Here is an 18,258-nt window from a genome sequence, read left to right on the forward strand (position 1 = left end):
TTGCTGTTATATCATATCTTGTATTTTGCATGTATTTTGCCAAATCAATCAATCGATCAATTGATTCTACTGACTTTTATTGGAATTTGTCACCCATCTGGATGTTGGTGGCAGATCTGATGGAGGGGAAAAGGTCTTGAATAAACAAAAGCTGATTGTTAAACACTGTGGTGTGCACAGTTAGATTTCATGTTTGAAATTAAAATTGTGTATAAAAATGATGACTATAGAGAGTCGGTATTTAGATTGTCTTAGAATGTAGGAAAAAGGCGATGGATTTTTAAAAATTTTCTGTTGGGGAGGGGACCCCTTATCTAAGCACCCCCTCCATTCACCTGAAGTTAGATCCGCCCCTCCACGTGTTTCCAGACTTTTGGAACGTTGTCTTAACGCAAATATTCCTAAATGATGTTCTATTTTTCATATGAGGTTATTTTTTTTTTTCTCTCCATGACTCTTATATGGTGACTTTGGTGCACTTCTCAGGAACATGACAAACAGGAGAAGGTGCCGAGTGGTTTCTCTTTGCAGGGCTGTTGTTTGTCTCTGGTGTGGGGACATATTTGTCTTCACATGGTAACAGAAGGTCCGTGCGTATGTGCGCACAGCGCGTGTTGACTTTGGTCTCTGTGCTGTTGCAGCCAATCGATGTTTTAATGTGCAGTATTTTTTTTTCTCGTATTTCTGGGCCCCTTCTTCCTCCAGCCTGCTCGCCTGAATGTCGCTGCTCTGTGGAACACCACCACAATCGGAGCCTGTCACTTAAAATATAATGCCGTCAGATCTGTTATTTTAACCTTGAAGCAATTAGCTGTTGCTGAGCCGTAATGAATCCTGACATCACTCCGCTGTGATGAAACCCTTAATTGCTCTGTAAAAACTGAAGCTTTTGACATCGCTGCTGACAGACTTTTTTTTTTCTTCTTGCATGTGCGGTCGCATGTGACGGCGCCTGGTTGAAACTTGAAAGGTAGCGGAGCTTCTCTGCCATCAGCTGTCCTGTCACTGAGAGAGAGAGAGAGAGAGAGAGAGAGAGAGAGAGAGAGAGAGAGAGAGAGAGAGAGAGAGAGAGAGAGAGAGAGGCTGGATTTGCTGAAATGATGAGGCCATTTAAACGATGATACATACGCCGCAGATCTGCGCCATCATTCAGCGGGACTGCGTCAAATCTCCGGGACAGTCTGGTGTGTCCGTGTCAAAGTGCTCAGATTTTTGGTTCCAGGATCAACAAACTAATGCTTTAACCTCTCATCTGCAGCGAGCACACAAATAACGCGTACGGTACGCATTTTGCGCGTTGTGACATGGCAACGCGTAAAATGCGCACACAATGCGCTCTCAGCTGCGCATAACCACTCAACTGTCAGGACATTTTAAAAAAAATAATGAAACAACGAAAACTAATTCCATTAGCTGTGATTAAATAGTTTGACTGTGATTAAAAAAAATAAGAATTGGGGCTACGTTCACATTATCATCTGAAGTCACCTGAATCGAAATTATTTTCTCTGATTTTAATCTGGCAGGCCCACATTCATGTTTGTCAGTGACTCCTCACTACAGTTCAGACAGAAATCAGATCTGCATCCGAAAAAAAGGAGCTGATCTCCCAGAAGATCAGATCTGTGCCACATCCAGCATAATAAATAAATACATAAATAAATAATGTAGCTGCTACAGACTGATGAGCTTTACCATGTGACATTTAGAATTTAATATAAAATAATGAAACAAATGACAAGAATATATGATTATAAACTAATTAGTGCCATGAGCATCATCTTGTAAATACTTTGAGCATTTAAATCGAGGAAGAGCTTTTTAAAGTTTGCAGAAAAAAGACGCCCATTATACCACACAAAATAAGTCAGTAAAAGTTGCTTGTTTTTATGTGCAGTTTATTGATTTGGAGTGGACGCAAACACGAGGACAGAAGGCACTTTTTAATCGAGAAAATGTGATTTATACAAATGCTGCTGGACACCAACATGATGCCTGTTTCAACATGATGCCTGTTTGGTAAAAAACAAGCGCAACGCCGAATCTTGAAATATTTCCATTCGATGTAATCGTTTAAAATGTGAATGTTGCTGCTTTTAAGATCGATTATGTTGAACTTTCGGTCATTAAATGTACAGCAGAACTCGGAGCTCAGTTTTTGGAGGAGGAGGGGGGCGGGGCTCCCGTTCCGCGTCGTGAGTGATGTAGAAGATGTGATAATGAGAGGCCAAGGAGAGCAAGTGTTACCTCATTATTGTAATGAAAAAGATATCCCACCATTACATCAGTTGGAAAAAGTGGCAATTAAAGTGCCCAACAAGGTTCCTCGAGGCAAGAAGAAGCAGAAGAAAACGACTCTCCAAAGCCCATCTGTTGTGGATAATATCCGCCATGTAAAAGAAAAGCAGCTAATCCTCTTTATTCAAGTCTGCTCCCCTTTTTTTTTTCCACAAGTGATTGCGCTGCTCATCCCTGACAAATTCCCACAATACCCCAAACAGTGCATTAATAATAATAATAATAATAATAATAATAATAATAATAATAATAATAATAATAATAATAATGATGATGATGATGATGATGTAATAATTACGCAGGCAGCTTTCTCTGAAAAAAATCAGCTGCTTATGTTCGTGGTTTTTATTTATGTGTTAATTTAGACAAAAATATGATGCTCTCAAGGCCAAAATTAGCAGGTAATATTCACGGCTACATTAATTACGCGCTGCTATTGCTTAAAGGCTGGTATTAATGATTTGGAACGCACCCCCCCCCCCCCCCCCCATCACCCCCTTTACCCGCAGAGCGCAATAAATAAATAATGGCACAGAAGTCATGCATATGAACAACATGCGTCGGCACTATACTGCAGTAATGGGCACAAGCTGCAGGGTCAATATGTTCGGCTAATATTTTCCAACACTGGCGACGCAGGCCGCAGATATTTCCGCAAATTGTGTGCCTTTTGCTGAGAAGAGGAGGGGTGGGCGATTTGTCCTCTTTTGCGCCATTATTCCACAGATACGGATATTGGATTTAGATACTGTGTTGAACATAATTGGGATGTAAACAGTGGAACCTGTAAAATCATTTTTTATCTGCGCTGGAACACGAGAACACGCCTGTATAATGTGTCGAATCCACGCAGTGAAAACGCGCCACTGTTTTCCACACAGAGGTGAAGCGTAAAGAACGAAATCTGACTCCCAGTTTTGCGCGTCCAACGGATTGCGCGTGAGCGGCGCGTCTGTCTGTGGTAGGAAGCGGATGGGATTTTTTAAAAAAAAAATAAATAAATAAATAAATAAATATCCAGAAAATGTTTGGAAAGAAAACGTGGTGATTTATTTTTTTCCTGCAATAGTGGCAGGGATTGCGCAGAAGGTTTGCCTGCATTTCTCGTAATTTTTCGGATCGATGAGCCGCACTGCTAAAAAAAAAAAAAAAAAAAAAAAAAAAAAAAGACAGAAAAGAGAGAAGTATAATCCAACAAACGATCCCGGGGGCGTTCATTCACACTAACAGTTCTCCGGTCGGCGCGGACAGGCCAATACACACACCTATATATATATATATATATATATATATATATATATATATATATATATATATATATATATATATATATATATATATATATATATATATATTAATCGAGATGTACAGAGATATTTAGAAAATTACTATGTTTTTGTGTTTTTTAACATAAATATATGCTTGATAAAATAACGGGGGATTGTGCGTAAATGATAGTGAGACTAACGGAAACAGAACAAATCACTCCAGAGTTGGTGTAAGACGTCAGGGAGATATAACACAATCCTTAGAACTTTGTGGGTTGAAAAAAAAAGTTAAGTTCTCAAACGTTTATGGGAGCGCAGAATGAGCGGATTAGAGAACTCAGTGTTGTCTCTGAGAGCAGCTGCCGGAACCAAGGACAGGTTCCCAAAATCCTCAGAGAAACCGGTCAGCTGCTGCGCGTCCACCGAAAAACCAACTAAACAAAATGGAATTAAATTCAGTGGTTGAAATGAAATGAATTACCCTTGTTTTAAAAGATCACGTGCCCTTCTGCAAATTAATATATATAACATTAAAGTCAGTTTGACTGATTTTAACGTCACAAAAACATACAGAAATTAAGCAGTCAGGATTTCACTAATTGGCTTAAAATTCTATTTAAATATAATACAATTCTGAAGATCAGCCCATCATATCACTTTCTTTTATTATTTGTTGTTTATTTTGCACTTTGTCTTGCTTTTGCGCACAAAAGAAATTTAGACTCGTGTTTCAATAGAAACGTCTGCAGTTCAAATTAGTATCATTATTTCTTTATTCATTCCGTTCGTCTCCATCTAATAAACTTTATAAGTTTATTTGCTAATGTAAGTGTATTTGTACAAAAGACAAACAAACAATCAGACACGAGCAGCCCTCACGGCTCCGACATCAAGTCTTTGGGTCGGGACTGTTCGGCTCCAGATTAAACACCTCCTCTTTCTGTCACGTCTCTTCCAAAGCAGTCTTTTGGGGGTAATAAGTCCTGGGTTCGTGTTCGACCAGGTTTCTGGTCACCGTCTGATTTGAGGGTTTTTTTTTTTTTTTATCGCGGGTGCGGTGTGCCGGGCATGGGGTTCGACAAGGGGTTCAGGGCCGGCTGCCCCCCCGGCCCGAGGCCGTGGATGAGCACCCTGGGGACCAGGGGTCTCTGGAGGCTCGGGTGCGGCGCGGAAGGAGTCCGGTACATGGAGTTGTACATGGCTGCGGCCGCCGCAGCCGCCGTGGTGCTGTCCACGGAGCCCAGCAGGCTCGGGTGGTAGAAATACGGCGACGGGAACATTCTCTGTAAGGCCGAGTAGTTTCCGGCTTCCGCCAGGAGCTCCAAACCCACCGCGGTCTGCCGCTTCCACTTGGTCCTGAAACCGGACAAATGCAGCCTTAATTCACCTGCAGGTCACTAACTATTCTGAGAAAAATAATTAAGCACAGAAACACTTTGATTTGAATAGCACACCTGTAGATCACACTTCACTGAAAAAAAAAAAAAAAAAAAAAAAAAAAAAATATATATATATATATATATATATATATATATATATATATATATATATATATATATATATATATATATGTCTTTCTTCGAAGAAACTTTTTAAACTCTACATTTTCATCACAAATTTAACAGACATCCAAAAATAAAAATAATGTGCGACTTGATTTAGAATTAAATAAATAAATTGCAATCTAAAAAAAAAACAGTTAATCAAAACAAAACAATATCCAACCTCAAAAATTGTTGTTTACAAAAAAAATGCAATCTCGAAAATAGTCGATTCAGATTAAAAAAATGTAATTTTAAAAATGCAATCTCAAAAATTAAGACGACAAAAATAACGCAATCCAAAAAGAAACGTTTAAAAACAAAAATAAAGTACAATCTGAAAAACAGAGTCGATAAATTGCAAAAATAAAGTCGTATACCGTTTTAGAAATTCACCAAAATTCAATTCTTCGTGGGAAATCCACCTCAACATGACACATGGTTTCATTATCAGTGTGTCATGTCAGATTTATTCAGCAAACAGGAGGCTGTTAAAAAATGATTTAATTGGTTCCTCGTTGGATTTAAATGATGAAAACTGAAAATGATCAAGAATTATAATAAAACTCAAACAAAAAGACAAAATCAGGTATTTTAATAGAGGTGTTTTTTGTACTATTTCTTTTAAATTGTATGAGTTTGATATTATTATTATTATTATTATTATTATTATTATTCCCGGCTGCTGGTTGGCGCGCGGCTGTGCGGCTGCTGCTTACCGTCTGTTTTGGTACCAGGTCTTGACCTGCGTGTCTGTCAGGTTGAGGGCCGCAGCCAGGTCCATGCGGTCCTGCACACTGAGGTATTTTTGTCTCTCGAAGCTTCTCTCCAGCTGGTTCAGCTGGTGGTCCGTAAAGGCCGTGCGTGCTTTGCGGGGTTTTTTCGTGCGCACCGGCGGACTGTCCCTGCTACTGGAGATTTCCCGGTCGCCTTCTTCTTTAGTCCCTGAACACAGAGCCACACGGAGGGATTACAAATTCACTTCTCTTTGCAACTTTACTGCTGATCCAGTCGAACCAGAAATATGAGGTGAGGACGCGCGTGTTCATCCACACTGTGGCCTCCTCTAAAAAATAAAATGACTCCTCACGACTGAAGCCATGAAATGAAAAGATTTTTTTTTTTTTTTTTCAGAAAACCACAAATCAATAGGTGAGTCGGTGCGTGTTTGTGGCACCGTGATCCCCCTCTACCAACAATAATCTCTCTAATTGATCCACGAGCGAGGCCCACGCACGGGGTTTAGATTTGTTTCAACATTAGTATAGCCACAAATTACCAATTATTATTATTATTATTATAGGTTGTGTTTTTGTCGGTTTATGAAGTTTATTTTTTTAAAATCTCTTTTCGTGATATTTTTGCGCTCTCGCTTTTTTTATTTTATTTTTTTCTTACCGTTGCACTTGATGTCGCTTTGCAGCTCGTCTCTTTTGTCCAGTTTGCTTCGGGGTTCGTCTTGTTCCAGTTTGGGCCTGATGCCGTCCGGAGCAGCGGCACTTTCCGGTTTGGGTGAGGACACGCTGGTGCTGTAGGGCGCGCACGCCGCTAGCGGTTTGCTGTCCCCTAAAATGTCTTTGATTAAAAAGGACGAGGTGGCAGTCCTCGGGGCGCAGCCGGGCCCCGCCAGCGGCTGCTGCTGAGGTGACAACGGCAAACTCTGCGGCTGGTTGTGGTGATGGTGGTGATGCTGAAGGCTGTCCTGCTGGACCAGATGCGGGTCGGCGCCGTGCTCCATGGTGACGGAGATGGGGGATGAGGGGGCCGTGCCCACAGTGTCTATCTCTGAGCATGGTGACGGCGTGGCCTGGCTCCTGAAGTCCGCCGTCCGGAAGTCCCCGTTCATCAGCACAGAGTTGGAGGCGCTGGATAAAATCGTGTCTATCCCAAAACTGGAGCCGCTGGACGCTTCCATGTTACCACCGCAGTGATGAAGTCTTCATACCAGCGAGGCGCGTGTCCCCTGATGATGCACGAACGAGGAATCAACAAACAGAAACAGGGACTGGTGCCAAGCGAGCCCCAGAGACCAAATCCACCTGTGGTCCGACACCGCGGCGCACGGCGAGCGCGGCTGTGCGCGTTAGTCCAGTGCACGGTGAACTTTGCGTTCAAAGTTGAGCCGTATACTCAGATATAGAGCGCGCCGACTCCTCGACACCAGGCTCCTCTTTTTTTTTTTTCTGATAATCGCTCCGGTGTTGCTCGACAACCACTTCCTACAGTGACGTCACGGCCCTCGGCGAAGGGGAATTAATATTTTCTCCTTTATAATAAACACTCATCGCCTTTTCTCCCACCTCCCTCCCTCCGCTGTCATTGGCTTACATCACGACCGGCTGCGCCACCTCACCAATCACGCACTGCGTTCCGCACGCGCAAAGCGCCGCACAACTAGTGCAATTATTTCTCAAACGGCAAAAAAGTGGAAACGTTTAAATCAAACACGAGTATAAAAAGCTGGATTTTAAATGGATAGTAACAAACTTCTCAGCAAACTTTCTTTTTAATCCAAATTAATTGACTTTTTTTCAGAATTTGTTTTTAAACGTTTAGTAGGTTTGAATAAAGACCGTTTGATTATTAAAAAAAATCCTGTAAATATATTGGAAAACAAACGAATTTTGGTGAAATCGCAGCTCGGTGATGGGAAGATGATGATGACATGATTTTTTTTTTTTTTTAATTATTCTTGACTATATGGTGAATGTTTGGGGAATGGGCGGAGACCGTCGTGACAGCGCGTCCCGTTAACGACCGTGTCATCCTAATTAGTAAAGTGATTATGAGGCGCTAATGAGCAGGAGAACTTCTGCGCTTAATTCCGACGTGGATTTGAAGGATGCGGAGGAAAGCGCGCTGCGCGCTCACAGGCTGCACCTGACGCACAGTGTGCGGATGTTCTGAAGCGCTGCTCCCACTTTCTTCCCCTCCCGGTCGGACGAGTCTTTTCTGTCAGATGGATTTCAGTCTCTTACTTATTCGGAAATGAAAAGCTGAAGTCGGAGCTTTTTTTTTTTTTTTTTTTTCTTTGAAGATGTAATTTTTCTCTCCAATCGGCCCTTAAACGCCAAGCGGATGGATGTTCTATATCTGTTGCGGACTTCTAGGTTTGTTCTTCTTTTAAATGCCGAGTTTTATTTTATTCTTATTAAGAGAAAATTAAAATGTTCTTACTGAATATTTTGCTGCTTGATTTTTAATGTTTTCCAGCTATTTATGTGCATTTATTGTCACTAATGTGATTAGAAGAATAAAGAGTATTGCAAAAGCCTTCCAGAATTTTTCCTAAAAAAGCTTTTTAGACTTATTTTGTTCTAAAAGTAACTTTTTATTTTCTTGCAGCTGCATGCATGTTGACAGAAAATGATAGTTTATTTGATGACACTAATTATTCAAAGGTGTCAGCAAAATAGCTGCTTTATTTAAGTTAAATTTAGCTTTTTCACATGGATTTCAATATATATATATATATATATATATATATATAAGTGACGTTTGGAGCAATTTAGTGAAAAAAGAGATCAAACGCGTCACCTACAATAAAGTATTTTATATATTTTTGATTAAATGTTGAAGTAAACAGAACACCATAAAAATAATTTTATTGCTGAAATAACGGTGTTTCTTTTATGTGGATTTTTTTTAATGTAGAGACATTTTTGGCCACTAGGCGGCGACAAAGCGAGGGCTCAGCGTGCTGCAGGACTGAGGCCTCAGTTTCCCTTTGATGAGCCCAGTGACGCCACATTTTAGCCAGGGAAAGTGATCCTAAACTGCACGGATGTGGTCATCACTCAGCCAGCAGAACCACGGTGTCAGTGATCAGAGAAGAAACACAAATATCAGAGATGTGCATGAAAACGTGCCGCCCGTAATCGTGCCTCTGCAAACCTCATTGTCTACAAATCACTCAGGTCAGATCAAAGCAATGCTTAAACACGCCAGTCAGTGTGTTGAGAGGAACGTGGGCTGCTCATCAGCCAACACAGGAACAATCAATCGCTTTATTAGGTTTAAGGCACCGCAGGAGCAAATCGAATGCTACCAGTTGGGGGCATCGTCTTATTGGCCCCTGCTGATGGTCAATGATGGGACAGTATAAGAGTGGCTGGCACCGTATTGATTCTGTTCACTGTCACTTCACTGCTGGCGACCTTAAGGTTGCAGTAAGGCAGCGTTTACAAGGAGACGCCCCATATTTGGGTTGTCAGTCACTGAAGATGTTCCAGATGTGGAGGCTGAGACAAAGCGATGCATTCTGATGGCTGATACCAGCTAAGGAGCATAACAGGACTGAAGTCAGTTTTATTTTAAATTTCTTAAAATGACCCAGTACATTTTACAGAGTAAATCATCTCTGCAGGAGGGCATTTGATAACACTCCAAATAGTGTGAAATGAACACTATGCTAGTGTAAAACCAGGTGGTTTACAGCTTCTTCCTAGATGACATCAACCGCCGGAGTGCATCACCTTACCTCATCCTCCTCACTAACCTGTAACTCTATCTCTGCTATTCATTCCTCTTAAGTTTAATACTGTGACATAGTTGTACTAACACTGTTTGGAGTGGAACCAAAAGCATTCCTTTCGACTCTAGATTTTGTGACTGTGCATGTGAACTAAGAACTTGATGTTCAGGAGTCACTCAGCACAGATTTAACATTATCTGGAAAAGTATTTGCATAAAGCTATTAAGGCATCATTTTAAAGCTGAATCAAAAAAACCCCCCAAAAAATTGTAGTGAAGAAAATGAATTTATTTATTTAATTTTGTATTGTGGAGAAACTTGCATGTGTTGGCTTTATGGTGGACAATGGAAATAGTAAAATGACTGAAAATGCAAAATGCAGTCTGATAGAAAAAGCTAATGTGAATAACGAAAGTGCCTTACAAGAAAAAAAAAAATACATATACTGTCCAATTCTGTCAAAATACTCTCCTATTAATTGCTAATAATTTTATTTACAGTTACTGTTTAAAATCACATATATTTATGCATACATTTTTCAGATTAATTCTGGTTATTATAAATTGTAGGATAATTTTCAATTGTATTTATTTTATACACATGGAGAGAAATGTGTAATTCCTTCTGCACAATATTGTGTGTGCACATTTTTATTTTTCCTGCCTGTGCTGAAATGATCTCTTATTTCTAAAGTTTAAAAAAAAAGGTAATAGTCTTCTATGAAATCTCTTCCAAAGCTTCATGGCCACTGTGACTCCTCTGTGACACTCGTAGGTCCGATCTGTTCTGAAGCATGTGACTGCAGCAAATATCACACATTTTCTGTTATTGTTGTTCAAGACCCTCCCGAGAGGTCGGCGTAGTCCAAGACAAACTGTTTGCTTTAGATTAGAACTGGTGAGGACAGGTGACGTAAGTTTGCGGTGAAATAAAACGTCTTCATTAAAACCAAAAACTGGTCAAACTAAAATTCTGTGAAAGCTTTTTTTTTTTTTTTTTGCATTAATGACAATATTGGAAACATAAATGTCATTGTTTTGCAGGTTTCTATTCCAAACCAGGAAAAGTTGCTTGTAATATTTGATTGTTTGCTTTTGCCTGAAAGTGTAAAATTTTTCTCCAGCAACTAGAAGCCAAACAATTTGGAGGTCTGAGAATTGCACAATCAGCTGGTGATGAAGAAGAAGCTGTTTAAAATGTTACACAAGTGAAGTTGGTGCCACATTTTGCTCAGATCAACACACATGAAGATCTGGCATATACATATTATCAGAGAGAACAAGGAGAAGTTTTTGCATCAACCTTCTTTTGAATTTATGTTGACTCCAAATACAGTGAATACATGAATATCCTGAACAATTAAACTAAAGTTGTAATTGGGTTTGTGTTATTTAAAGATGGGATTTTCCAAACTCATCACTGAAAACAGAATTGTTGGACAAACTTACAGCGCCTCAGCTGGTAACATGCAAATTAATTAGATAGATCTAAATCAACAAATAATATTTACTTATTAACTTAAATTGGACAACCTTCATTCATTTGAATGTTACCAGTTGAAGCAGTTTAACTGGGTTTGATTTTTTTTTTCAGTGTAGTTGATTACACTAACAAAGAATACCTAATTAAATTGCTTCATTTGGTAACATTCAAATTGATAAAGTTCTTTAAAATGAAGTTAAATGTTGATTTCATTCATTTCTCCACCTCACCCTGTCACAATGCACTGTAAATAACATAGCATCATAACCTGCTCTTATCATCATTCATTTTCTATAGGTTACTTGTAATTTGGTGTTTAAAAAGCTGTCATTGAATTGCATTAATTTCGAAAAATAATTGTAAAAGGTGTTTTTCCTTCAGTGGTACATTTACTCTTGTGCTGTAATTAAGTAGCCAACAAATCGGAGGTGGCCTACTTGTACTTTATTTGAGGTTTTTTCACCTTTTCATTCAAGTTTCTGCTTCTACTCCACTACATTTCAGAGAAAAATATTGATCTTTTCACTTCATTGCTTTTATTTGACAACTTTACAATTTACTTAACAAATTAAGATAATGGTGCTGCCTTACTTTTAGAAATGGTTCAAATCTGTAAAATAGTCTTTGTTGGCTGATTGTAGTTTGGCATTTGCCAATAAATGTCATGTTTCTGGATGAATTATTAAGTGGTGTATTTGTACTGTAGAACTCAGTTCAGGGCTATAAGTTTACTGTAATCCATATGGTGACAAGTACTGTGGTATCTCATTGGTATCTCGACTGAGCCTTCAAGGCCCAAGTGTTCCCAAATCTTCTCTTGCATCAGGAAAGGTATCCTGTGTAAAACATGACAAATGTCCTGTGGTGACCCTGAACAAAACAAGAGCAGCAAAAAGAACTGTGCAAACAGTGCACAAAAAAGGCATCACAAAGCAGTGCTTTTAATTTACATGAACTAACACGTTTGTCAGTCATGCAACTTATTTTAAGTATTGTACACTCACAATAAACAACTTAATCTACTTCATCTACTTCACTGTATAACATTTATTTTTTCTTAGGCAAAGTGTTTGCATAGTTTTTGAAAAAAAAGTAAAGTGACTGCAGTTTTCACACTGCGTAGAGTTATTGACTGTTTCATTGTGCACACTGAAAAAAGAGATGCTGCACCAATCTATTGCAACTACTTCAATTAATAAAATACACAAATTTTCTTCCAGATTAAGTGTCATAAATAACACTTGTGAAGTAAATTTGGACAAACTTAGTTCATTAGTACACTACAGTACCAACTGAAGTAGTTTTCTAAGTGTACCAATAGTATGTAGCTGATCATTATGTTTGTCATCACACTGAACATATTTCACATGCAGGAGAAGTTCTGTATTTTTGTGTGATGGAAAAGGTGAATGGGGATGTGATCACATTTCAGTATGAAATTTTATCCCAAGAAGTTTATGATTCAAGGGTTACTGCATGAGATTGGTTTGACGTTTGTACTTCAGTTCCTGTGGACAAATTGTATGTATTCCAACATCTTAGCATCAAGTATTTGTAATGAAAGTTCACATATAATTTTTCAAAGTACTTTATTTTCTGTTACATACACAGATAACACAGCATTGCAGACTGTGAAAGTTTTGAAGTAAAGTAGCATTCTTCATAATTAAAAGTGTAATCATCAGGAAACGTTGTCAAGAAATGTCAAGGGCAGTGGAATAAATACTCCTGTCCACGTGAGATCATGGAGTGAATATATATATATATATATATATATATACTACTCAAAATGCTATTCCATGCACACAGCAATTTTGATTGATTTGTGTGCATGAGATTAAACTTGTCACCCTCATTTTGATTAATTAGTACCCACATTTTGTCAAATCCTTTCTTATGATTTAATGAATTCATTCCCATATTTTGATTCATTTGTGTACATATCTCGATTATTTCATGTACAGGTTTTGATTCATTTGTGCAGATGACATACAATACAATACCACATTATGTTTAATTTGTCAAAGTGCTTTGATTAATTTGTTCCAGTGTTTTGATTAATCCATGAATCATTTGATGACTTCATATCCATCTTTTGACTAATTTGTTTGCATGTTTTGATTCATCCATGCAGTCTTTGACTAATTTGTGCACGAGTCAGAATTCATTCCCACATTCTGATTAATTTGTGCATTTTTTTGATTAGTTAATTCCCACATATTGATTAAGTGTACATATGTTTTGATGAATTATTTCCCAAATTCTGACTAATTTGTGCACGTTTATATTAATATGGGTCCACAAGATACAATTCCTTCATACATTTTGATTACTTTGTGCATATGTTTTGATTAATTACTTCAAACATTTTGAATAATTTGTGCACATGTGATTGATTTTGGTTCCCATTATTGATGAATGAATTCCCAAGTTGAGATTAACTCATGCACACAGTATGAATAAATAATTTTGGCAGGCTAAGTCATTCATTCAGCCACTTACCATTTAAACTACTTGTCCTTGAACCTCTCTGTTGTCTGAATTAAAAGTACATGTTCCTACTTCTTTTTCTTAAGTATTTAGCCACAATGAAGCATTTGTTTGTTGCCTAAATTCAGACTTGGATGATTTTTCACTGGCTTATCTTTAAGTCATAAGGACTGTTTCCATCAGCATGGTTTTCCCAGCTGAAAATACTTAGACTCTTTAATTGCAGAATTCAGAATGTTTGCTCAATCTAAAGCAATTGCTTTGGATTAATCCCATGAAAACATGGGAACAAAATCATCAAAATGTGGGAACAAAATGTATTTCCTATGCTGAGAGAAGGAACATTTATTTTAATCTCTCTCTTTGGCCACTCCAGGGCTCCATAAATTGTGCATTCTATTGGCTGTCATAGTGTTTGCCACGACAAACATATAAAGATAAAGACAGGGTTCTCTTTTCACTTTTTTCACATTTTTCTGAGGTTCATGATCCCAATTGCTCAGGCAGTGAAGAACACACTGATCTGATTGTGTTCCCAGCACAGACTGGACCTGACAAGGTTGTTATAAAAGTCGTAGGGGGACTAAACAATCACTTAATTACCAAAGCTGTCAGTCAAGGAGGGTCGCTGCTGGCTCCATCCATGGCTGCGAGCAGCGTTTCACAAGCAGGCTGCCTGAGTGATTGATCTGTGCTGATGGCATCGCAAAAATAATTACAACTCGTCTGCTGATGTGTGATTCTTTACCACATTCACGCTTCACAAAGGTAATCGGGGGGATCAGGAGGGGTCAGTGCCATTTCCTATTACCTGAAGTCCAAGCAAAAGGGTAAAACAGTTCAAACAGAGGAGGAGTTGGGGAGCCAGCAGTCAAAAACAGTGGCTACCGATAGTGGAGGAAGCATGTGAGCAGTTGAGCAGATAGTATGATGATGTTTTTTCCCCTCCATCCCCAGAGCCAGCACGCAGTGGAACAGATTGATCGTGTCTAACACAGAGTAATGACAATTCAAAGCAATCAAACGGTCATTATCCTGACTGGCATCACAACAGTCAAGCAGTTTGAGGCTAAATACGAGGGCGTGTCTCATTTGTCTTCCATAACAAAACACTAATAATTCTATCTGATTTGTAAAGTCTGCTCTGTATTAACAGGTTGCTTTAAAATAACAGAAAAAATGTGCAGAACATTCCAATTGTTCCATTTGAAAAACAACAATTGGAGCATCAAACAGAGTTTTCAATAAAAAAAGACATCTACATCCACACACCACAATATAAATGTGCAAAAAATATCCAGATGACTGTAATGGAGTCGTTGACTGTGTATGAATTCATTATCTAACTTCATTATGAAGTCATTCACACCAGTCAGTCACAAATATTTTCCTGTTCAATATGTGTAATATTTGATCATCCATCAAAGCTTCTTGGTTGTCAAGCTATACAAAAAATGGTGTTTCTGACCATGTTTTCTTTTATCTTTGACCAAACTACTCCAAAATATAATTGCATTGTGATAACTGTCCGAGTAATATTCACACCAAGTTTGAAGGAAATCTGTCCAGCAGTTTTTGAGTTATCTTGTCCAAACACACACATGCACGCACATACAAGACATGAAATTAGCAAGTGTTGCATGAGAAAAATGTTGATTTAAGACAAATCCTATTGGAAAATAAAGTTTACTGTCAATGCATTCTGCAGTTTAATGCATTTTGGTTGAAGATTAGAAGATAAATCCAATCTTTAATTTACCATACTACTGTCTTGTTTTTTTTTTTTTTTTTTTTTTTTTTTTTAAGTATAGGAAAGATACAGGTAAAATTAAGTTTTATATGTTATTCTGTAAATCTGATCCAATTTCCTCTTCTCATACATACACTTAATTCAGGTAAATTCATGAACCATCATGTGTCGCGTGCGATTTCAGAGAGTAAATTCATGGTGAACCCGCCATTAGCCGTCTGGTGTACACACAGAACATTTGTGCTGCATATTACCAAACCCGATCGCCCGCTCACTCTGTGCAGCACCAAACAAGGTGAAAACACAAACAGCACAATGTAAATTGTGCATCAAGCAAGTAAACAAGATACATACGGTATGAGCAGCTGCCTCTGTGTGCATTAATGTGAGCTGGCAAAATGGTGAGATGATGTCACTGACGCCGGCTGCAGAATACAGCAGCGAATAATGAAACACAACGCTGCATTTTGCAGCTGAAAGAATCAAAAGGTGAACTCATCAGTGAGCGAGGGAGTCAGGAGTGAAAGCAAGCAAGCAATGATTAAATGATCAAAAGCTGGCAGAGCCAGTCTCCGTGTCACTGCGAGGCACGCTCATCTACCCACAAGTGAAAGTTAGGTTTCAAGCACAGTGTAATTATAGCCGCGGATGTCAGTTTGACATTAATGCAGCCAGCAGAAATTCCCTAATTGGCCTCAGAGGAGAAAGTGAACCAGAAAATATATTAACATTTTAAAAAAGCATATTTTGCCTAATCCTTTCACTTTCCAACAATATTTGAAGACCAAAATGCCCCGGGCATGAGAATTTAAATGAGCAATTTTGTTTTTGAAGGAAACGGCCAATGAGACAGAAAATAGACTAAAGGGAAATCATTAGTGTATGAGAGATCCTGACAGGCTCGCCTTGCTGACTGGCTGGCCTGTCACTAGGAGTCTGTGTTCTTCAGCTCCGTGCTATGAGCTAAGCTGATAACATGAAAAGACCCATAAACGTGCAGCCAGAAGTCAAAGCCTATTATCGAGAAATTCAAATGCAGGGTACGGATGAAAAAACAGAGAAACATAGGGGGAAGCCGCGCTCTTTCTCTACCTCACTCTCTCTCTCCTGTAGGGCAAAACCGTCCAGATCGAGAGATCTTGTAATAGGCCCTATTATCTGACACAAACGTGTGGCAGAGCCGCTGCCACAAAATAGCTCAACAAATCATAGCGTCACTCAAAAAGCGAGAGATCAAAGCCGAGAGAACGTGGATAGCAACAAACTGCTTAAAGTTACAAAGGGATGCAATGTCACACGCGCCTGGGCTGATGTGACATGACCACATCTGAGAAATGTAGCAGAGCGCAGTCAGGAGACGTTAGCCGGTCCCCCGGTGACGAAGCGGCCGAGGCGAGCGTGGCCTGTGGCGTGGCACTGCGGGGAAAACTGCTCAGGCTGCACAGCCTTGGCCTTTTGCAACAAAACACAGAGGAATGGCCAGGGGAAGCCAGCTGGCCTCAGCAAACGGGGCCAGGTTTGTTTCCTGCAGCAATAAAGAGAAAAAAAGAATGATGGAGAAGACAGAGGAAAGCGAGAACAACAACACATCTCAGAGCCTGAGTCTCTTTTTGTGCCACAACAAAGGGCATATGATATTCCAGCCTCCTTTCCAGCCGGCCGGTCAGACGTTTCATCTGCCACCACAGTATCCTCGTTCTCACTCAGTCATACAGGAATCGCTTGCCAAGATAGCGGGATTTCATCTTTTTCTCTCTTCTATTAGGATGTTACCCTGAACACAGCAATTTAATCAGGCCCTTTGATAAACATTTGACACAAAGCAGTGGGCTTCTGTCTCAGCTGCCTATACAGCCCAGGGCGAGGGATTGAGCCTGATGAATTTTCATCCAGAGTTTTCTCTATTTTAACTCCACCTGTCAAACAGCATGCAAGTCAGTGTGACACAAAGATGGAGGAAATCAAAGGTGCTCTCATCTTAAAGGAGCACAGACATGCAGAGGGCTATGAGGTGAGCAGGAATTACAACGAAAAACACGTGCTGCAAATATGTGCTGATCAAAAATCAAATATGGAGAGACAAATAAGACGTACGCACTAGTGCACGTACAGACCATGCACTGACTGTAGCCTTGAAATACAAAGTTTATAAATTGAAATTGATGCATTTTCTGAACTGTCCAGCGGGTGCCAGTGTTGAGCCGGTGGCACCCCAGCACATGATTTGTTCCTTTTTATGTTCAAAACACAGTTCAATCAAAGGATTAAAAATTAAATCTAAATATGGATCAACATGGCAAGAAACAATGACTGGCAGAGAACTTACAATAGAAGATGTCCTGGAAGAACAAGGAATGGCACTATTTCCAGCCTGAAGGACACTGGGTAATAAGGAACAATTTACTTTAATACATTTTGTTTGATTTATTTATTTTTTAGATACAACTTCAGGTGGGCTCCCATTGTTGAGTTCTGACTTCAGACTTCAGACAACTTTATTTATAGGGCAATTATGTTTACACTCCAATTACCTCAGAATACAGCAATTAATCCACAGTTATTACTTGTTTACTGTAATAATGGCACACATCAAAATTAAAGACAACACATATACATTTGACATTGTTTATGTGCACTAAACTTGAGGCAGTTCATCATCCGAATGGAGGCAAAGTGGGTGAAGGCCGCTGCAACTGGAGTCGTGCCACTGCTAGCTTGGGGGGAACGGGGTCCTGCCGCAGCTAAAAACCGCGCAGCCCCCGGAGGGGAAAGGGGTGGCGTGAGCGGTGGCCAGGATGGGGTGTGTGATGGGGCAAGAACTTAGGTATAGATAAACGTGCAGCATAAACAAACATAAACAATTGATACCCAATTGTTTATGTTTTTCTTAATTGGGGCCTGAAAATGGGTGCAATCTGTGGTAAAAACAGCATTGTAGAACACTGTTAACAAACA

At 39.4% G+C, this 18,258-nt stretch overlaps 1 protein-coding gene across 1 annotated transcript; it reads right to left on the reverse strand.

Annotated features, from left to right (window-relative positions):
* Positions 1 to 4,597: 4,597 nt before the first annotated feature.
* On the reverse strand, positions 4,598 to 7,273 carry barhl2 (BarH-like homeobox 2). The gene is made up of 3 exons (XM_034179133.1): positions 6,506 to 7,273; positions 5,827 to 6,052; positions 4,598 to 4,922 (listed from the first exon to the last, which is right to left on the reverse strand). Exons 1-3 carry the CDS (start codon positions 7,020 to 7,022, stop codon positions 4,610 to 4,612), a joined length of 1,056 nt encoding a protein of 351 aa, XP_034035024.1. The 5' UTR covers positions 7,023 to 7,273; the 3' UTR covers positions 4,598 to 4,609.
* Positions 7,274 to 18,258: the final 10,985 nt, after the last annotated feature.

Source organism: Thalassophryne amazonica, chromosome 10 (genome assembly GCF_902500255.1).
Source record: "Thalassophryne amazonica chromosome 10, fThaAma1.1, whole genome shotgun sequence".
NCBI lineage: Eukaryota > Metazoa > Chordata > Actinopteri > Batrachoidiformes > Batrachoididae > Thalassophryne > Thalassophryne amazonica.